The 17913-nt window shown below is 46.9% G+C and overlaps 1 protein-coding gene across 2 annotated transcripts; it reads right to left on the minus strand.

Annotated features, from left to right (window-relative positions):
* Nucleotides 1–2369: 2369 nt before the first annotated feature.
* SELE (selectin E) lies at nucleotides 2370–12071 on the minus strand. Of its 2 annotated transcripts, XM_049633909.1 has the most exons (13): nucleotides 11972–12071; nucleotides 11547–11630; nucleotides 10568–10954; nucleotides 10112–10219; nucleotides 9512–9697; nucleotides 8376–8561; nucleotides 7534–7722; nucleotides 7225–7413; nucleotides 6838–7014; nucleotides 6228–6338; nucleotides 5224–5245; nucleotides 5046–5118; nucleotides 2370–4154 (listed from the first exon to the last, which is right to left on the minus strand). In XM_049633909.1, exons 2-12 carry the CDS (start codon nucleotides 11602–11604, stop codon nucleotides 5061–5063), a joined length of 1671 nt encoding a protein of 556 aa, XP_049489866.1. In that variant the 5' UTR covers nucleotides 11605–11630; nucleotides 11972–12071; the 3' UTR covers nucleotides 2370–4154; nucleotides 5046–5060. The 2 variants fall into 2 exon arrangements, with proteins under 2 accessions (XP_049489866.1, XP_049489865.1); XM_049633908.1 differs by lacking the exon at nucleotides 11972–12071 and having other exon boundaries at nucleotides 11547–11726.
* Nucleotides 12072–17913: the final 5842 nt, after the last annotated feature.

A 17913-nucleotide genomic window follows, 5' to 3' on the forward strand; every position in this document is an offset into this window, starting at 1 on the left:
AGAACTCAGGCCACATCACCGTGCCCCTCACCAATTTCCTCTCACTGAGTGCATCCGTGCTGTGGTTTTGGCGTTTATCAAAGCATTTTTCAAACGGATGCTTCTGAGTCCTATGAATGGATTTTGTGTTTGTTGAAAACATTTTTCTTGAGAATACAATGAGAAGTTTGGCTTAAATTGAGTGCGCATTCATCTATACTATGGGATGTAATTCAGTCACAAAATGGAACAAAGTACAGATACAGGTTATGATGAGGATGTACCTTGAATGCATTATGCTTAGTGAAAGATGCCAGATACAAAAGGCCAGATATTGTGTGATCTCATTCATATGAAATATCTAGAATAGGTAAATCAATAGAGGCAGAAAGCAAACTGGTGGTTGCCAGGGACGGGGAGGGGAGGGGGTAATGGGGACCGACTGCTTAATGGGTACAAGATTTCCTTTTGATGAGAGTATCTTTAACAAGATAGAGGTGGTGACTGCACAACTTTATGAACGCACTAGATATCACTCTAGATTGTACGCTTTAAAATGGTTGCTTTTATGTTATATAAACTTCACCTCAATAACAATTTTAAAAATGGTGCACCTTCAATCTGAAGAGATGTGGGGTAGGCAAGGTCACAGGACATGTTAGCGGTCACTTGAAGGGAGGCCGGGGGAGGGGGTGGAGAATAGTAGTCTTTCAGTTATTCTGTGCTCCCCAAAGGGCAGAACTAGAGTGAGTGGGTGAGCATTATAAGCCATCACAAAACCCTGGAGAGATTGAAACCAATGCTGGGGGACTATTTGCCCACCATGAGATGGCTGAAGGAAAACTCACTGAGTGCCATTGAAAGCAGAAGCCCTAGGCCCATAAAAGGAAGTGCCCTTCCCTTGTGCCTACACCCCCATCACAGATGCCTGCAACCGACCCAGGCTGTGTTCACTGCAGTTTCCAACATGAGTTTATCGTGGGTAGAAGGAAAGCACAGTCTCACACAACAACCAGTAACCCCACGACTGGGGGCCTAGATCTCCAATAACATCCTCCCCCACTCAGCTTCAACTACCCTCTTCCCTGGACACAGCGTCAACTTTGACATCACCCAAAACGGTGTCACCTCTACAATCACGTACTCCCGCATCCCACTCTTTAATCGTGGCCACCTATTCTTGTAACTCTGGTGCTCAAGTATCTCACTGCGACACTTCTTCATCCTACCTCACTGAACCTTCAGGCCATTAACTAGTTCCTCTATTTCTTCTTCATTTCCATTCTGTTCCGTCCTGTTGCCAAACATATCTTGTCTCCCTAACAGGGTTTTAAACCTTGCCTTCTGAGACAACTCATTCCCTTTGAGAAAAGGGGTCCTGCTCCTTATCATGAGCCCAAATCTGTATTTGTTCATCCACCGATTGATTCATTCGTTCAAAACATATTTGCTGAGTATCTACCGCGTATCGGAAATCTGTTACATTCTAGGAACACAGCAATGAACAAGGTAATGTGTTCCTACCCTTAAGGAACTTAGAATCTAGTAGAAAAGACAAGTATGAAACAATTACACAGATTATTTCATTGTAATTAAAGGAAGGCAGAAAAATATGGGCTGTGAGAGCCTCGAAGAGGTGAGCTAGTCTAAGGAGCCTATTGTGACGAAGGGACATTTGAGCAGAGAACCTGAAACCTGAGTAGGACAGCAGGCAAAGAATGGAGTGTGTGTGGCTTGGGGAGGGGGGGGGGGGAGGTTGTCCTTGATGGGGGTAGGTAACTCCAGGTGAAACAACCCAGTGTGTTCAAAGGCACCAAAGTGGGCAGACACAGCTCTCCATCCTGGGTGGAATGTCATGTCTAAAGAGGCATGGTGTAAAGTGAGGCTGGGAGACAGGAAAAGACTAGATTTTGTATGACTTGTGGGCTGTTGTCAGTGACTTGGGTCCACAGTCCCTCCCAGCAGCCGATTCAGAGACTGGAGACCAACGAGTTCGTGGGGATTTTATCATGTAATCCAGGGATGGTGACAAGGGTCTGTTCCGAGTCTGTCCGTGGGAATAGAACACGGCTGGTTACGGGTTATGAAAAGAAGTGTTGATAGGATTTGGTACCATTGGGAGATTAGGGAGAAGAACAAAATCTCCTGGATTATAGCCACAACTCTCTTGCAGTGATGTTTGTACCCTCTTATGAATGCACCAAAACTACCGGACCGTCCACTGAAAAAAGGGTGAATGTTATGGCATGCGAATTTTATCCAAATAAAATTGAATTTTTAAGAAAGAACGTACACACAGCACTAAACATAAACACGTTTATTATCAAACTTTGCGCTGGCCACATCACATACAAAATAGGTATGGCATAAGCTTAAATAAATACATACTTTAAAAAACTGTAAAATATTTTGAATCATAATTTAAAATGCTTTTCAAAACCCGTTTTAAAAACCGTTTAAAACACGGACCATATTTACATTTCACACAGCTGTTTACATCACAGTATAAATATTTACAACATTTGAACAATTTCAGAGAAAATAATAATTCATTCTCTAGGTAGTCTGCTTGCAGTAGATGTTTATTTCTCTCTCCCTTATTTTCCAGAGTTCTTTTGCCCCTTAAAATTCTCTACCGTTCTGACACTTAGCATACCTCCCTGGTTACTTATGGCTTTGCCTTTACCAACACGCAGCCCGCATTTGTCAGAAACTTTGATTTTCAACACAAGCTAAGTTAATGTACGTGTGGGAGAGTTTTGATTCTCACGTAACTTGCAAGACGGAGCGAGAAGCTTGGGCAATGGACTGGCCAAGAATTTCTCACTGCCAACGATCAGTGGGGATCCCTGAGGAATTTTAAACTCCCTGATAAATAAATACATATGCTCATTCATACTGACTTTCCTCTCTTCACGAACACTCTTAACAGAATAACACAATTAGGGAATAAATATTATAAGTCTCCACTTTTCAAAAAACCCACCAGACAAATCTTTTACAAGGTGAGTCCCTATCATGGATTTAACATCTAATGTAATATATGAGAATTATATGTGGACACGTCACCCCTGACAAACGTCTTTGGAGAAATGCTAAAGCACATCTGTGTGACTACACGTTTTTGTCAACAGAGACATTCAAAGAGTTGTACCTTTGTCTGCATTTCTGCTTTTAGCAAATCGGAACATTTGGCCCCGTGGAAGCTTTTCATCACGGAAAACCACCTACCTCTGGAAAAAGAGCTGACAGTGTATAAGCGCGTGCCATTCAGATTCTACTGTGCTGATACTAATGTTTTGAAAAGCAACGGGAACAAAAAATTTAGAACTTCACCCTGGTTAACATTATAAACAGTATTTGCCCTTTTTTTGAAATAAAGTTACTACAGATGGGACATTAGAAACTGTGACTGAACAAAGATCTAGGATAAGTCACTTCTACCCTATTGCAGTCCTAATGTGTACATAGTTTAGAGTCTCTAAAACACATACACTGAATTAAGAATTAGGGAAGATTGTCCTGTCGTCAATGCAAATAAAGAGAGCACAATCCCTCAAGGCACTTTAAAAAGCAGTGAATCCCACAGGGAGAAAAGTGATTAAGACTGTCCTTTAGTCATCCTCACACAGAGCATTAAGTAGGATTTCCCCATGCACTCGCCTGGGGGCATTACAAAACTGTCATTTTTTTTCACGTTGGTGATAGAATATCTTTGGCCAAGCGGTTTCCCCTAAACTCTGGACAATATTTCAGCCCCATGACAGCAACCATGTAACCAGCAGAGACACCGTGAGGGGCAAAAGAAAGAAGCAAGGCCACAAAATCCTGTGGTTCTCCACCGAGATCTCACAGTGAGCGGGGCGGAGAGATAGAACAGGAATTCTTGAGATCGTGGAGCCTGGGTCCCTTCACATTTGCCTGGAAGAGAATATGCTTTCCCTCCATCGGCCAGTACTTTCCAGACACAGAGAACAGCAAAGAGAAGGCTGACTCGCTGATGGCGGACTGGCCTTGCTCACTGGAGTTTGGACGGGTGAAGTCCTCGTGGGTGCCTCGCTCCCAGCTTAAAGGCAGCAGGTGTGGGAGGTGAGGAGGGCCAGAGACCAGAGGAGTGCTCTCTGTCCTTGCCATCTTCAGGGTATGGCTCTAGTTCCCTGGAGGAAACTGTGTTCCTGCGAACAGAGAGAGCATGGCATCAGGACGCTTAATATTCTGTATTCGTAGCAACAACAAAATTCACCGTCTACCATGGACCACCGTGTTCACTATCACGGGGGAGTCCACCTATGAACCTCAAAGCCTTATTCAGTTAGGGCAGCGAAACTATTCTATATGATACTCTAATGGCGGATAGAAGTCATTACACACTTGTCAAAACCTGTAAAATATACAAAGCCAAGAGAGAAAACTGATATAAAGGGTGAACTTTAGCTAATAATAACGTATCAATATTGGCCCATCAATTGTAACAAAATGCCACACTAATACAGGATGTTGATAACAAAGGAAATTGGAGGGTGAGGGAGTATGTTGGGAGTCCAGTTTCTGCTAATTTTTTTTGTAAACCTAAAACTGCCTTAAAAAATAAAGACTATTAATTAACAAAATCTATTCGGGGGGGGGGGGGGAGTAAAGGGGACTTGACCCTTCACAATTCTCACAAAGCAGAGCACAGATTCTAGAACCAGACTGCCTAGGTTTGAATTCTGGCTGTCACTCACTAGCTTTGAGATTTTAGGCAAGTTATTTAACTTGTCTGTCTCTCGTGTTCTACATCTGTATAACAGGAAATACAGCAACAAGTCTCTATCTCCTAGAATTCCCAACTCAGAACAGTTTCTGGAAGATACCAAGTGCCACATAAAGGTTAGCTGTCATCATTTTTATTAATAACTTTCACAAGTGAAGTGACTCAATAAAGCCCAGATCCTTGTTCCTGTCCTTCTACAAAGAAATGAAACAGTTTTCCATCCAACACCGTGAAGGTGGTGACTTTCCCCCCAGAAACTGGCAGGTTTGGAGGATATGCTCTCTCAAAATCATATATGGTTTTCAAGTCTTACCTGATTCCTTTGGACTTAAAGGGACTCAGAAGGCATCTGGTAGGATCCATCTGATTGGAGGCTTTGGCAGCTGCTGTGGAGTGCGTAAAAACACTAAGTAAAGCACCGTTTTCCGACATGAACAGGGAAAAATGTGTAGAATGTTCAAAGGCATGCTTTGGACAAGAATGCAACTTACCTGGCAGGAACAAATTTCTTTGCTGCAAGAAAAAGAAAACCATTAAGTTGGACTAAAAGACTCTCAGGGCCGTATTAAATTCAGAAACAATATGACTCTATCCTCCAGGGACTGCAAACCCAATGCCTTCAGGGCCCCTGTAATAATCAGAGTGCAAACACAGCTTGGGGGCAGCGGGTGTGAAATGCACACTCATCCTAGGGGCCCAGCAGCTTTCTAATGCTGGCCAATAGCTACCCGCTCAGCTTGCCAAGTTCATCTGCCCGTTTTTCATGAGAAGTCCCAAATCTAGATTTTACGTGAAAGTTCCTATTTTATAAATGTCAGAACTTAATTTTTAAAAATGTCAAATATTCTGTAGAGCCAAACTGTGAGTGTGGCTACACACGTTGGCGTATTCCCTAGGAGATTTCCCACATTGAAGCCTGTATTCCAAATAAATGTTTTGGAGCCGTTTTAGCCACTTCCTGGGAGCACCCATCATGGCAGGCTCACTGCACCCACTCCGAGGGGAACCACAGAATTCCATGTGAATGGCACCCCCTGGAGTTGTCTGCTGTGAACACAACGAACATTTTTATTTCCTAAAACCCCTCCCCACTTCAAGCTGTACTGTAAACTCTTTCCCTAGGACCACTGCTCAATTACACTGCAGTTTATTAGTGTTTTGTAACTAGAGTCTAATTACTGCCGAGACGTGCAAGAGAGGGGACACCGGCGTGGCTCGATCGGTTAAATGTCTGACTCTTGATTTCAGCCCGGGTCATGACCTCACAGTTTGCGAGTTTGAGCCCTACATCAGGCTCCATGCTCCGGATTCTCTCTCCGTCTCCCCTCTCTCTCTGCCCCCCTCCCCTGCTTGTGCTCTCTTTCTCTCAAAATAAATAAATAAACATTAAAGAAAATTTTAGAAACGTGCAAGAGAGAACATGACTCACCAATGAGGAAAAAAAAAGACATTTTTCAAAAAAACATTTTTGGAGTACGTTCCCAAGCTCCCTTACCTCTCTTCCGCAGGCGTTTCAGAAGCCAGAGGACAAATGATGCTACCGTCATGAGGGAGGTCCCAGCGGCGGTGAGTCCAACAGCCAAGGGAATGCTGGACTCAGTGGGAGCTAGGGAGACAGAGGAGGGAAGAACTTTCACGAGAAGGAACTGAACGTAAAGTCTTCTGTGCCCTTTTCTTGGCACATGGATAAGCCATCTACTTCAATGCACGAGGGAGAGACAGGGCACTACAGGCCTCTGAGATCGACCCAAGCCACCTGCGCGGGCCTGTCTCCGGCCACGGCCAGGAGAGTGCCCTCACCTGCCAGGCTTGAAGAACAGAACCCACTGCGCCTGGGTCCCTACTGCGCACGCGCTCTCTTCTCCCTCCCTTGCTCTCCTTTCCCCCCTACTTTTACCTCTGGCTCCCCTTTTCGCCCTCGTCGCAGTTCTACCTATTCCGCCCACGTGTCACCTCCTCGGTTCTCCCTCTATGCCCATAAAATGAAATGGTCACCAGCTTTTTCACCTTGGCAACCCCCCTGGCCTGAACGTAATGAATGGTTCCTTGCTTTCCCCTTCTTCCGTCTAGTCCCCCCAGGCAACCCGCACCAACTAATGCTTCACCTTCGCAGGTAGGCGGCGTCCCGGACCAGTGTCCCGTGGCATCGCACGTCAGAGCTGCGGAGCCATTGAGGGTCCACCCCTCAGGACACGCAAACGCACACACAGCGCCAAACGCGGGCTCCCCGTCACAGCTCACGTTCATTTTTCCCGACGCTGCCAGTCCCGAACATCGTACGGCTGCAAACGACAGGCACACGCGCGGCGGTTAATAAAGATCTACTGGAAAACGTCTAACCCTGATTGAAAAGCCATCAGCAGGCGTAACTTAGACGCACTCCTTAGTTTTCAGCTCGTAGCAAGTTAGGATCAAGGCCCGTGGGGCAATCGAGGTTCAGATACATGTGAAGTTTTTGACCTAGGCTCCTTAAGGTCTAAATTCAGTCCTACCTTGGCAGGAGGGGACTTCCTGCGTCCACCGGCCCTGAGATGTGCACTCGACTTGAGCTGACCCACGCAATTTGAAGCCTTCTTCACAGCTGAAGGCGCAGGAGGACTTGTAGGTGAACTCTCCAGCGGGGGAATGGGTACATGTCACAGAGCCACGCTGGGGCTGCCGGACGGCATCGCACTTCACAGCTGGAACACACGAGCGAGCACATTATTAGAAAGTTGTATCGGGCAGTGGAAGGTTTCGCATGTAGTCACGTCTCCAGCCCTCCCATGGTTTTTGTGTTAAAATAAAGACAAAAACTGTACCTTCACACGTGGGCTCCTCACTGTCCCATTCGCCTGTAGGGCCACACTGGAGCTTTTTGGATCCCTTCAAGACAAATCCCTGTTCGCAGAAGAACTCACAGCTGGACCCCTTTTGGAAACTTCCAGAAGCAGCAGGAAGACAACTCACGTAGCCTCTCTCTGGGCGGGACAAGGCTTTGCACTGAAAAGCTGAGACACCAAAATCATGGTCAGAAAACATTGCGGAGGAACTGGAGGGCCCTTGGTGTTTGATGAATGAACCCGGTTCATCATAGACGAAGCAACACTCAGAGGTCTCAAGGCTCTTCATGACTCCCTGGACAACTGGGAAGATGCCTGTGTTTTCTCTGAACACCAGTCCCTTCACGGACAATGGCATTCAGTGAAGGGAGGCCTTTCACGGAACCAGTGGTTCCTGAGCACTGCTCTGACACTCGAAGGAGTTACCGTCAGGACGAAAAGGTTATGTAATCAGAAAGCAACTGATGGGTCCTGGATGCTTACAGATGATGCCAAAATGCAAAGAAGGTAAGAAGGTAGCGCATGAAATGTGTCTGCTTTGCAGCTTGATTCGGGTCTTGTGGCTTCGTGCCACTGGAAGTCATTCTGTGCTGTATCTGGCTACAAGAATACCAGTACCCGACAGCGAAAACTGCTTGCTTTCCACATTGTTGCTCTTGCTTTAAAGTGAATTAAGTTTTAGTGCTTATCCAGGTATTAAGTGCGTCTCTACGTATGACGCTGTCCTTGACACATTCTCATCCCTGCCAGTTATGGGCAATTTCAAGTACAGGTTGAGAAAAAGAATGTTTATGGTCAATCTTGATGTGGAGCGACTCTACCTTTACACGTTGGCTTCTCATCGTCCCATTTCCCGGATGAGGTACACTGGAGGCGCTGGGATCCCATTAGTTCAAATCCTTCTTCACACGCAAAGGCACAAGTCGTGTTCCATGGGAAGTTTCCAGAGCTTTGGGAACAGTCCATGACTCCGTTGGCAGGATTTGTCAGAGCATCGCACTCAACCACTGGGGATTTGAAAGACACCATGAAATTTACAGATATGTTCGCTACCTATTGAATTGGAGTTTATAACAGGGCGAGGAAGCAGCCTTCAAACGGCAGATCCCAAAGTCCTAAGATAAGTCTTGGGGACACGCGCGCACACGGTAAAACTTTGATGCTTTTTTATTAATACTTTCATCTTCTCTGATTGATTTATACTCTGACTATGCTGAGTGGTTTCTGGTCTACTTTACGATGTCCCTGATCTATGTTATGTAAGGCGAAAACGAAGAAAAAAACCCAGATTCTAGATCATGATTTATGTCTTGTTATGTCCTGACATACACAGGACATTCATTTATGTCAGCCCAGCGGGACCTGGAAGCCAAAAGCTTCCGTCTCTGGCCTAGAAAGATAAGACTGAGAGAGAGGGGTGCCTGGGTGGCTTAGTCAAGCCTCCGGCTCTTGATTTCAGCTCAGGTCATGATCCGGAGGCCTGAGATTGAGCCCTCCATTGGACTCTGTGCTGGGCACGGAGACTCCTTGAGATTCTCTCCCTCCCTCTCTCTCTGTCTCTCTTAAAAGATTAAAAAGACTGAAGAGAAAAATAGATATGGGGGCTGCTTGACTACCATGGTCTTAAATCCATCTCCACTGCATGAGAGAGATTAAGCAGGAGAAGACAAGTCATTACGATTTCTCAAGTGGGTTCTGCTGTTATGGGCACTCGCTTACAAGTCACCAGAGCCGGAGAAGCATCCACTGCAAACATGGGATATAAACCTTTCTCAAACCAAGCAGGCACCCTATTGGCCATACATATTGGCTAAGGGAAGTCCTACTAAAAACAACCGAAAGAACTTTCCCTGGAGTTTTGGAAACGTTGTGACGTTGGATCCAAAACAAAATGAAACAAAACAAGGCAGTGAAGGATGAGTTTGAGGATGTTCTGGGCATTCGGAGAGAGATTTACCATTGCAGGCAGGAGCGGGGGCGTTCCATTCTCCCGTGGACGTGCACCGCGTGGCCTCTGTGCTGCTTGGGAGGTAGCCCTTTTCGCAGCTGACAGAGCAAAAAGAATTGTAGCTGAAGGTCCCCAGAGGGTGGGTGCAAACCAGGCTTCCGTGCTCGGGGGCTTCCCGCGCTTGACAGGTCACCGCTGAAAGGAGAAACCACATCAGTGTTGCTCTCTGTCGTCTTGCGTGAAGTGAGAAAACCCTGGAAGGTATAACTACTGTTTACGCTTCCTATGTGCCAGGCACTATGCATTCATTCCAATCAGCCTCACCATGGAAGCTGATACCATTATGAGCCTCCTTTTTGCAATGACACAGCTGGGACTTGGGGGGTTTTAACTACCTGGTCCAGGTGCCCTAAGTCAGAGTGGTAAATCTGGGCTTTGAAGCTGGTTGGGGGTGGGGTCTGACTTTGACTTCACGACCTCGGCTCTTGACCGCCACAGGGCACCATGTGGCCCAGGGAAGGGAAGACAGGCAGACCCGACGCCAGAGCCAGCTGTGACGCGGGATGGCGCTACCAACTCAAGTGAAGGCAAAGGCGACGCGACGCTTACCTTGCTCGCACCTGAGTCCCTTGAAGCCGGGGTAGCACTCGCACGTGTAGTTGTTGACGGTCTCCACACACTCGCCGTGGCCACTGCAGGATGTAGGGGTACAGGCAGCTGCAGGAAACACAATCCGTGGGGAGGAAGATCATTACTGTGCTTAGAAAGCGTTCCTTCGCATCATGAGTGTGCCACAGAGATCATTGGCGACGTCGCCAGGGACGCGGACTGCCAGAGATCTTAACTGAAGTGCTTCACCCAATGCCAAAACAGAGCTTTAAGCTCAACGAGGTTGGACCTTGATTGCTAATGTCAAAGAGGTAATCTCCCAAACGATGTTTTAAAGCCCTGTAGTTTAGAATGTAAAATTACCATAGCGGAGACCAATTCTTGCACACTGTCCACACCTTGTCAAGACGCCCCCCACCCTGAAACTGCCTCCCAGGGCTGCCCTGAGCCCCGTACCTGTGTAGCACAAGGCAAGCTTCTTTTTGCTACATCTCTCGTCATTCCACTTGCCCGCGTCCTTGTCTCTCTTGATGTAGATCTCCACACAGTCCTCATTGCTTTGCTTATTGTTCGGTTCACCAGGAGCCCAGTTCTTGGCTTCTTCGGTCAGAGGCTTCTGGGTCCCTATCCAGGTCCACGTATCATTGACCTTTCTGATTCCGATCCAGTAGTAAGTTGGCGAGTAGCTCAAGATGGAGTTCAGGTGCTTAATCTCTTCCTGGTTTTGAATCGCGACCAGATGTGTGTACCGTTGCTGGCAATACGCACTAGCTTCGTCGAAGGTCATGATTTCTGTGGAGGCGTTGTAAGACCAGGCTCTGCTCCCTTTAAGCAGGAGAAGCACTAAAGAGGAAAGCGTGAAAGGCATGGAACGTTTAGTCCTGCTGTGGTCTGACTCTTTTAACTGGGCTTTGCACTCTTATTTTCATCATGCGGTAGCCTTGGGGATGACTCAAGTTTTTTTCCTCTTTTCCAAAGTAAGAAAGGGGAGAGATGGAGAAACTGCCATTCACTGTGCATATCTTTGGGGACTGAGCCCCCCGCTTGATGCTCTCCCTGCACTTGCCCACCACCATCTACCAGTATATCCACTACAGTAGAATAATAATCAGAATAACTGAGCTTTCCTGAGTACTGAATATGCACCACCAAGCACTGTCCGAGGTCCTCTCCATGCTGCTGGAGCCTCACAATGCCTCTGGGAAGCAGGCCATTTATGATCAGCACTTGACACATTGGGAGGCACTATGGGGTAAAGTAAATTGCCCTTAGCCCGGGGCAGAACACCCTGGGCAGAGAGACCGGGATGCTGCAAAACACCCTACAATGCACAGCCCCCCCCCCCCCGCCCCGCCACGGGGAGAAATTGTCCTGTCCAAACTGCCAATAATGTCAAGGATGAGAAACCTTGGTCTAACGAATGACATTGACTTACCAAGAGTGAGAGCAGGGAGAAGTCGTGAAGCAGTCATGACTTCCAGGGTTCTTGTCATCAAAAGATGAGTCTTGAAATGCCTTGCTGGGGGGAAAAGTACAACATTCATTACAGAAAGAAATTTTAGGTAGCCAGTCACTGAGCTCATTCTACAATGATGTTTTCAGCAGCAGCAGCAGCAGCAGCAGCAGCAGCAGCAGCAGATTTTAGGTAAAAGATAACAGCGCTCCCATCTTTGTTTCAAAGAAGTCGATGGGAATGAATGCCTACACAAGTTAAGATTTTCATCGTTTAGGTGCAAGAGAAAAGCCAGATTTTAACGAAGTCTGAATACAACAAGAACCTGCCCAGGCCGTTTATCCAAAGGCTCTCTGCCTATCTGTTCATATGGATAATCTTGTTTCATGGCCTTACGCTGCACTTACTGTTTTGTGAGGCGGTGGCGTCCGCATCTGACTCCTCGTGTCGCTGGCTGCTTCTGTCTTGTGCCACTTGGTAGTTCTGGGTGAAGTCAGCCAAGAACAGCAGAGCACTGCTCGTGCGGCAGCCCCTTTATAGGGGCGCTGGCTTCCTGTGAGTAATAGGAGGATGTATCCAAGCCCAGGAGACAGGAATTCCCCAGTAGCATCCAAAAAGTTTCCCGGGAATGTCCATAACGCCAAAAAATTACAGTGATGTCAGAAACCCTGGGCCGCCAAGCTAATTCGCCTCTGTTCATACCATTTTTAAAACATTTTTTTAACGTGTATTTATTTTTGAGAGAGGGAGAGGAAGCGTGAGTGGGGGAGGGCCAGAGAGAGAGGGAGACACAGAATCCGAAGCAGGCTCCAGGCTCCGAGCAGTCAGCACAGAGCCCAACGCGGGGCTCGAACCCGTGAGCCGTGAGATCATGACCTGAGCCAACTCGGAGGCATAACCAACTGAGCCACCCAGACGCCCCTCATGCTTTTTTATTTTACGTGCATCCTATTAATATGACACAAATGGGGGGGAATTAATTCTAATAACATAAACTGATGTCTTTAAAAAGTTTAGAAACTTTGCTAATCAGCAGCATCTCTCGTGTAATTGTGGTAGTAACCAGGATTTCATGAATGCAGGCAAACTCAGACTTAGTTTTATGATCTGTGGACCACTATTCTTAATTTTCTCACGTGTGGCTGTCAGTAGTGGGCCACCAATGTTTTTTTTCTCTCTCTCTCTCACCTACCAATTCAACTCATTTTAAGGTACCTGTCTCACGGAGGTACCTGTCACAAGGTATCTGTTAACCTAATTCTGTGCATAGTTATAGCTAAATTACTAGAAATAATATCTCCTAGTAAATTAGCTAGTATAGCTAAATTACTAGAAATAAATGTTTGACATGCTTTGTTTCTTAAAAATAAGATGAATGGGAAACAGATTTCAATGTCCATGTCTGGAAAACATTTATTCATGATTTGTTCAGTGGAAAAAAAAAAAAAAAAAAGAAGATGAAAGCTATATGTACTCGTATTTAATTGACTCAAATTTTGTTTAAAACTTTTAAGCTATGAATGTGCCAAAAATAACAAAACTGTACCAAAATGTTAACAGTGACTATCTCTGGATGGCAAGATTGGGGGTAAGATTGATATTCTTCATGATTATTTTCAACAATTTTTGCAATGGCCCTCTATTACTTTTATAGTAAGTATAACACCGTTTAAAGAATCCTGTGTCCGGGGCGCCTGGGTGGCTCAGTCGGTTGGGCGTCCGACTTCAGCTCAGGTCACGATCTCACGGTCCGTGAGTTCGAGCCCCGCGTCGGGCTCTGGGCTGACGGCTCGGAGCCTGGAGCCTACTTCCGATTCTGTGTCTCCCTCTCTCTCTGCCCCTCCCCCATTCATGCTCTGTCTCTCTCTGTCTCAAAAATAAATAAACGTTAAAAAAAAAAAAGAATCCTGTGTCCAAATGCAAATGAAGGAGACATAAATGATATCATTTATTCTGCTTTCCATACTGACATTTCTCTGGGGGTGATGGAATACCCCCAGCTCCGCATCTTGTCTAATTTAAATGCTAGAGACGGTAAGTGGGGATCACTTGAATTTCCATAGGAAAACTTGTTGACCTCCTATACCCACTTTCCAGAAGATCCCAATTTCGAAGCAAATTCTCTCTGTGGCTTAATTTACATCGAGAGAACTTCCGGAGAGAGAGCCCCAATGGCAGAAGGGGGGATAAGAGACATAAAAAGTGGAATAAATTTGGCAGTAAAGGTAATTGATCCCCAGAGGTCTGATATTCCAAACCTACTCCCCCTTATGGTTATCTTGCATCCACCCAGAATATGCCCCTGAGGTTGGGCCAGCAAACCGGTCACCTGAGTACTGGGGGCTAAGAGGCTCTCCTCAGGCTCAGAGGGTTTCTGCAGAGGCCGTGAGCAGACCCAGCCTCCCTCTCATGGAGAGACCTCAGCACAGTGAGGGGCAGGAGGGGGGTGACAGTGACTATCAGGATCTCATGAGGGCGCCCACTTGCTGGAGATGGAAGACAAGTTGAAGGAATTGGGGGAGAGTTGAGTAGCCAGGGTTGTTGGGTATTATCTCCCCCCCACACATACACACACACAAATAAACCTAATTTCTCTGAGCAACAGGCTGATTAGAGGTGCCTCCAGGCCCCATCGAGTCTCCCAGGCTCTGAAGATGCAGGTTGCTGTCCAGAGACTTCTCGGTTCCAACTCTGGCTCCTTTACAGCCTCCACACTGGGGAGGCTGAGAGAAGGGGAAAGAAGGCAGTGCAAACACGGGCACACCCCAGGCTGCACCACCACAGCTCTGTCGTCTGTGAGGCGCCACACTTCTTGGCTTCTTCATCCCTTTTCCTGGAAGTTGCTTGTCCTCTGCTCTCCAGCCTTTAATGGGCATCAAGGACTTTACCCACTTTTCCTTCTGTGCCCAGACTCGCTCTCACTTTTATGGAGAAGAGGCATCCCGGAGGGAGCGAGAGAGAGAGCCAGGAAAATGATTTGGGGGTTCCTGAGACCAATGTTCCAATTTTATCCAGAGCCATCCTGTACACTATCCATAGCTGGGGACAAATAAAAACTATGGGCAGGAGACTATTGGGCTTAAGAGAAGGCAGCACCGGCCAGAACCACATGGGACAAGACCAACTTTCAAGGTGTGGCTTTAGCTTTGGGTCCTCGCTGCTGAAGGGAACCGCCAGGTATGAGCAGCGGCCTCCCGGACACTTCGGGTTGGTTCCCTCCCTGCTGAGCCGTATTGCTGAACACTGATTTTTTTAAAAACCTTGCCGACTTCTCTTCCCACGTTCTACTCTGCCAACACCTGGTGTGCTTCCATAGAGTCTAAGTCAGGGAGGAGAAATCCCAATATAGATACAGTTCTGTTCACAGAATTCAAATGTGATATTTCTTGCACACCCAAAATTGCTAAACGAAATTAAGAAGATCATGGCACAAAATGGCATTTCTTGTTTGATCCAAACATAAGCCTATTTGATGGAAAGTTGGTCAGGCTCCCTCCAAATTTGTTCCCCGGGAGGGCACGTTCACTCAGTTGCAGTTTGTAGCTCTCTTAGAACAGCTGGGTCAGGCAGGAGCCCTGGGCGCTCTCTCCGCCTGAGCTGCCGCACCTGGGAGGAGAGTGGGGCTCGGAGACTTCTTTCATAGGAAGGAGGCTCACCGCGTAGTTTGTCTAAAATGCACGCCTTCGGGTCCAACATTCAGAGACACCGACTCATTGGGTCTGGATGGGACCCAGGAACCTGCACTTTCAATGAACATCTCAGGTGATTTTGATGCAGACGCCCAAACCCCACCCCACTTAGAGATATAATGGCCCAGGGCCACCTAATTCAGGAGAGAATATCAAGAAAGTCTTACGGCTGGTGCTCAGTTGTTAAGTACCAGAATCTTGACCGGAGTGTCACTGTAGTTCAGACACCTTCTCTGCTGGAAGGCTAGAGGCCCCGTTTGTAACAGTGCCGGGCAAAAACGAGGAATATCTGGGATGAGTGAATGCTTGGAATTCTTATACGTGGAAAATCGGTGGGCTTTCACCAAGGAAAGAGAAGAGCTGCTAAAGAAATAACGTGAGTATGTAGATCTTCACTTATTCTCCTCCTCTTGTTCCAAAGGACCCTGTAATTCTACTGATTCCCCCCTTGGAACTTCCTACACGATTCTGAGACTTACAATTTTAATGTGTTTCCTTGCTTCCTATTTGGCAACGCCTTATCTTGAGGTTTCCTCTTACTGTTTTGGGATCTAAGAACGAACTAATGGGAATATCTTCAAAATGAGCCAACCCTGGTGAATTTCCAAAGCGGAAAGGAACAAGTGTAGGCAGCCTGGTGAATTGACAGAGCTTTTCCTGAGTGTAGCCAGACTGTTTGCCGACGCTGGTTAACAGACCGAGGAAAATGCCCCTGGAGTTTAGAAAAGTCCCCTTGCTTGTTTTCCTTGGCCACCATGCTGCTTGTTTTGTGACACAGAGGTTTCCTAAAGGACTATTCTTAGTTTGGCACTCGGTGTTTCACATCAGAAAAGTTGGGGTCGGGTCACTTTTTGACTAGCAAGAGATTGCTGTTCGATGCTAGTTAGCTCTGTGACTTGAAGCAAGCTCTTTGTCTCTTTAAGCCTCAGGTTTCCCGTCTGAGAACCAAAGGTGTTTGGCAACCGTCCCTGCTGGCTATAGTATCACGTAATGTTATAATTTCAGTTTAATTAAATGCAAGCCTCAGATTTAAATCTTTCTATATTTACTTAACTTAAATTTAAAATCTGAATCCAAACTTACATTGACATCCGAATGCTCATTATTCTTAGCTAATAATTAATAACGATGCCACATATGAAGTGCCTACTGTGTACCAGGTGCTTTACTCCATGCAGAGTTCACAAGATAAAAGGCAGGCATTATCAAGTTCATTTTACAGAGGATGAAACACAGACCCAGAGGGGCTAGACAACACGCCTGTGTTTTTCGCAGTTACTAAATGGTCAGCAGGGATTCCAATCCATGTCTGTGTTACTCTAAAGACCAAGTCTTTTGTGTTCATTCCTTGCCTGCTCAGACTGCAACCCCAGCGGGAAATCTACTTTACTTTTCGTGTGAAAAATACGTTAAAGCAACCTTTTTCACTTCCTATACCCCTAGCTGGCCCTGTGAGTTCGGTGTCTTAGGTTGGGTTGCTTTCAAGGTAGACCCTAAGACAAGGATGGGGGTGAAAGTCATTTATTTGGGAGGTGATCCCAGGAAGCATAGTAGGTGTGAGTGAGGAAGTAAGACAGGGAAAGGAAGGAGCCTAGCGCAGGGTGGGCTAACGAGCAGGTTATCACTGTGTGAACAAGGCCTCAGCCCCACCAGGGAACTCTGGGACATGCCTGAGAATAGCGCTAAGGAGGGGTGATGGAGCTGGGGTGGACCCACCAACTCCACTTGGTCATTGGCTGAGGGCTGATCCCGGGAGGACGGGGTTAATTCCCCTGCACTTCCAAGTGGATTCCTGAGGCCACACAAAGTCTCCCACAAAGAGTGGCAGGTGCTTGCAGGTGGAAATGACATGATCTTCTGTATGCTGCGTTGGGACAAGATGGGTGTGTTCGTTTCCTATCACTGCTGTAACAAGTGACTACAAATTTATTTTGCGTCGTTTCTGTAGGTCACAAGTATGGCTGACGGTTTCTCTGCTCTGGGTTTCACATTGTCAAAATCAAAATGTAAGCCCGCTGGGCTCATCTTGGGAAATCTTGGGAAGAATCTATTTCCATGGTCATTCAGACGGTTGACAGAATCCAGTGTTGGGGGGGGGGGGGGTTGTAGGACGGAGGTCTCTGTTTCCTTGCTGGCTGTCAGTCAGGAGTCCTCCTCAGCTTCTAGGGGCCACCTGCATCTCCGGGCTCATGACCCCTTCACCTTCCAAACCCGGCGGTGGCTGAGCCCATCGCTTCAAATCCCTCCGACTTCTTCTTCTGCCTCATTGCTCTTCTGGCCGCCACTCTGCTGCCTCTCTCTGCCTTACTCTGCCGCTTCTGCTTCTGCAGAGCAGATAATCCGGGATAATTTCCCTAGTTTAGGTTCTGTTTGTTCATAACCTCAATTCCATCTGCGAAAACCTCTCCCAGCAGTACCTCGGTTAGTGTTTGATTGGATAGCGAGGGGACAGTAATCGGGGGATGAGGACACCTTCAGCATTCTACCTACCACAGCAGGGACTAAGTCACAGAGATGCAACCCGGGAAGTAGGCGAATGGCTAGCCTAAATTAGCACCGGTGGGCTGAAGTTAATTCTGTGGTGATGCTGTCTGGTTTGGTGCTTATTACATCTCCTCTGCTTAGAAGTTGGACTAATCCCCCAAATCCATGGATGGTCC

This window comes from Panthera uncia, chromosome F1 (assembly GCF_023721935.1).
Source record: "Panthera uncia isolate 11264 chromosome F1, Puncia_PCG_1.0, whole genome shotgun sequence".
In the NCBI taxonomy this organism is placed as follows: domain Eukaryota; kingdom Metazoa; phylum Chordata; class Mammalia; order Carnivora; family Felidae; genus Panthera; species Panthera uncia.

Bases quoted from the DNA above. Each gene is read 5' to 3' on its own strand.
- SELE (XM_049633908.1), bottom strand. From the start codon at position 11,694: ATGAGCTCAGTGACTGGCTACCTAAAATTTCTTTCTGTAATGAATGTT. The intron at 6,339-6,837 runs GTGAAGCATTAG...CTGTCTCCCTAG, and splicing joins GACGCCGCCTACCTGCGAAG to CTCCCACTGAGTCCAGCATT. The intron at 5,119-5,223 runs GTAAGTTGCATT...CGCACTCCACAG, and splicing joins AAGAAATTTGTTCCTGCCAG to CAGCTGCCAAAGCCTCCAAT.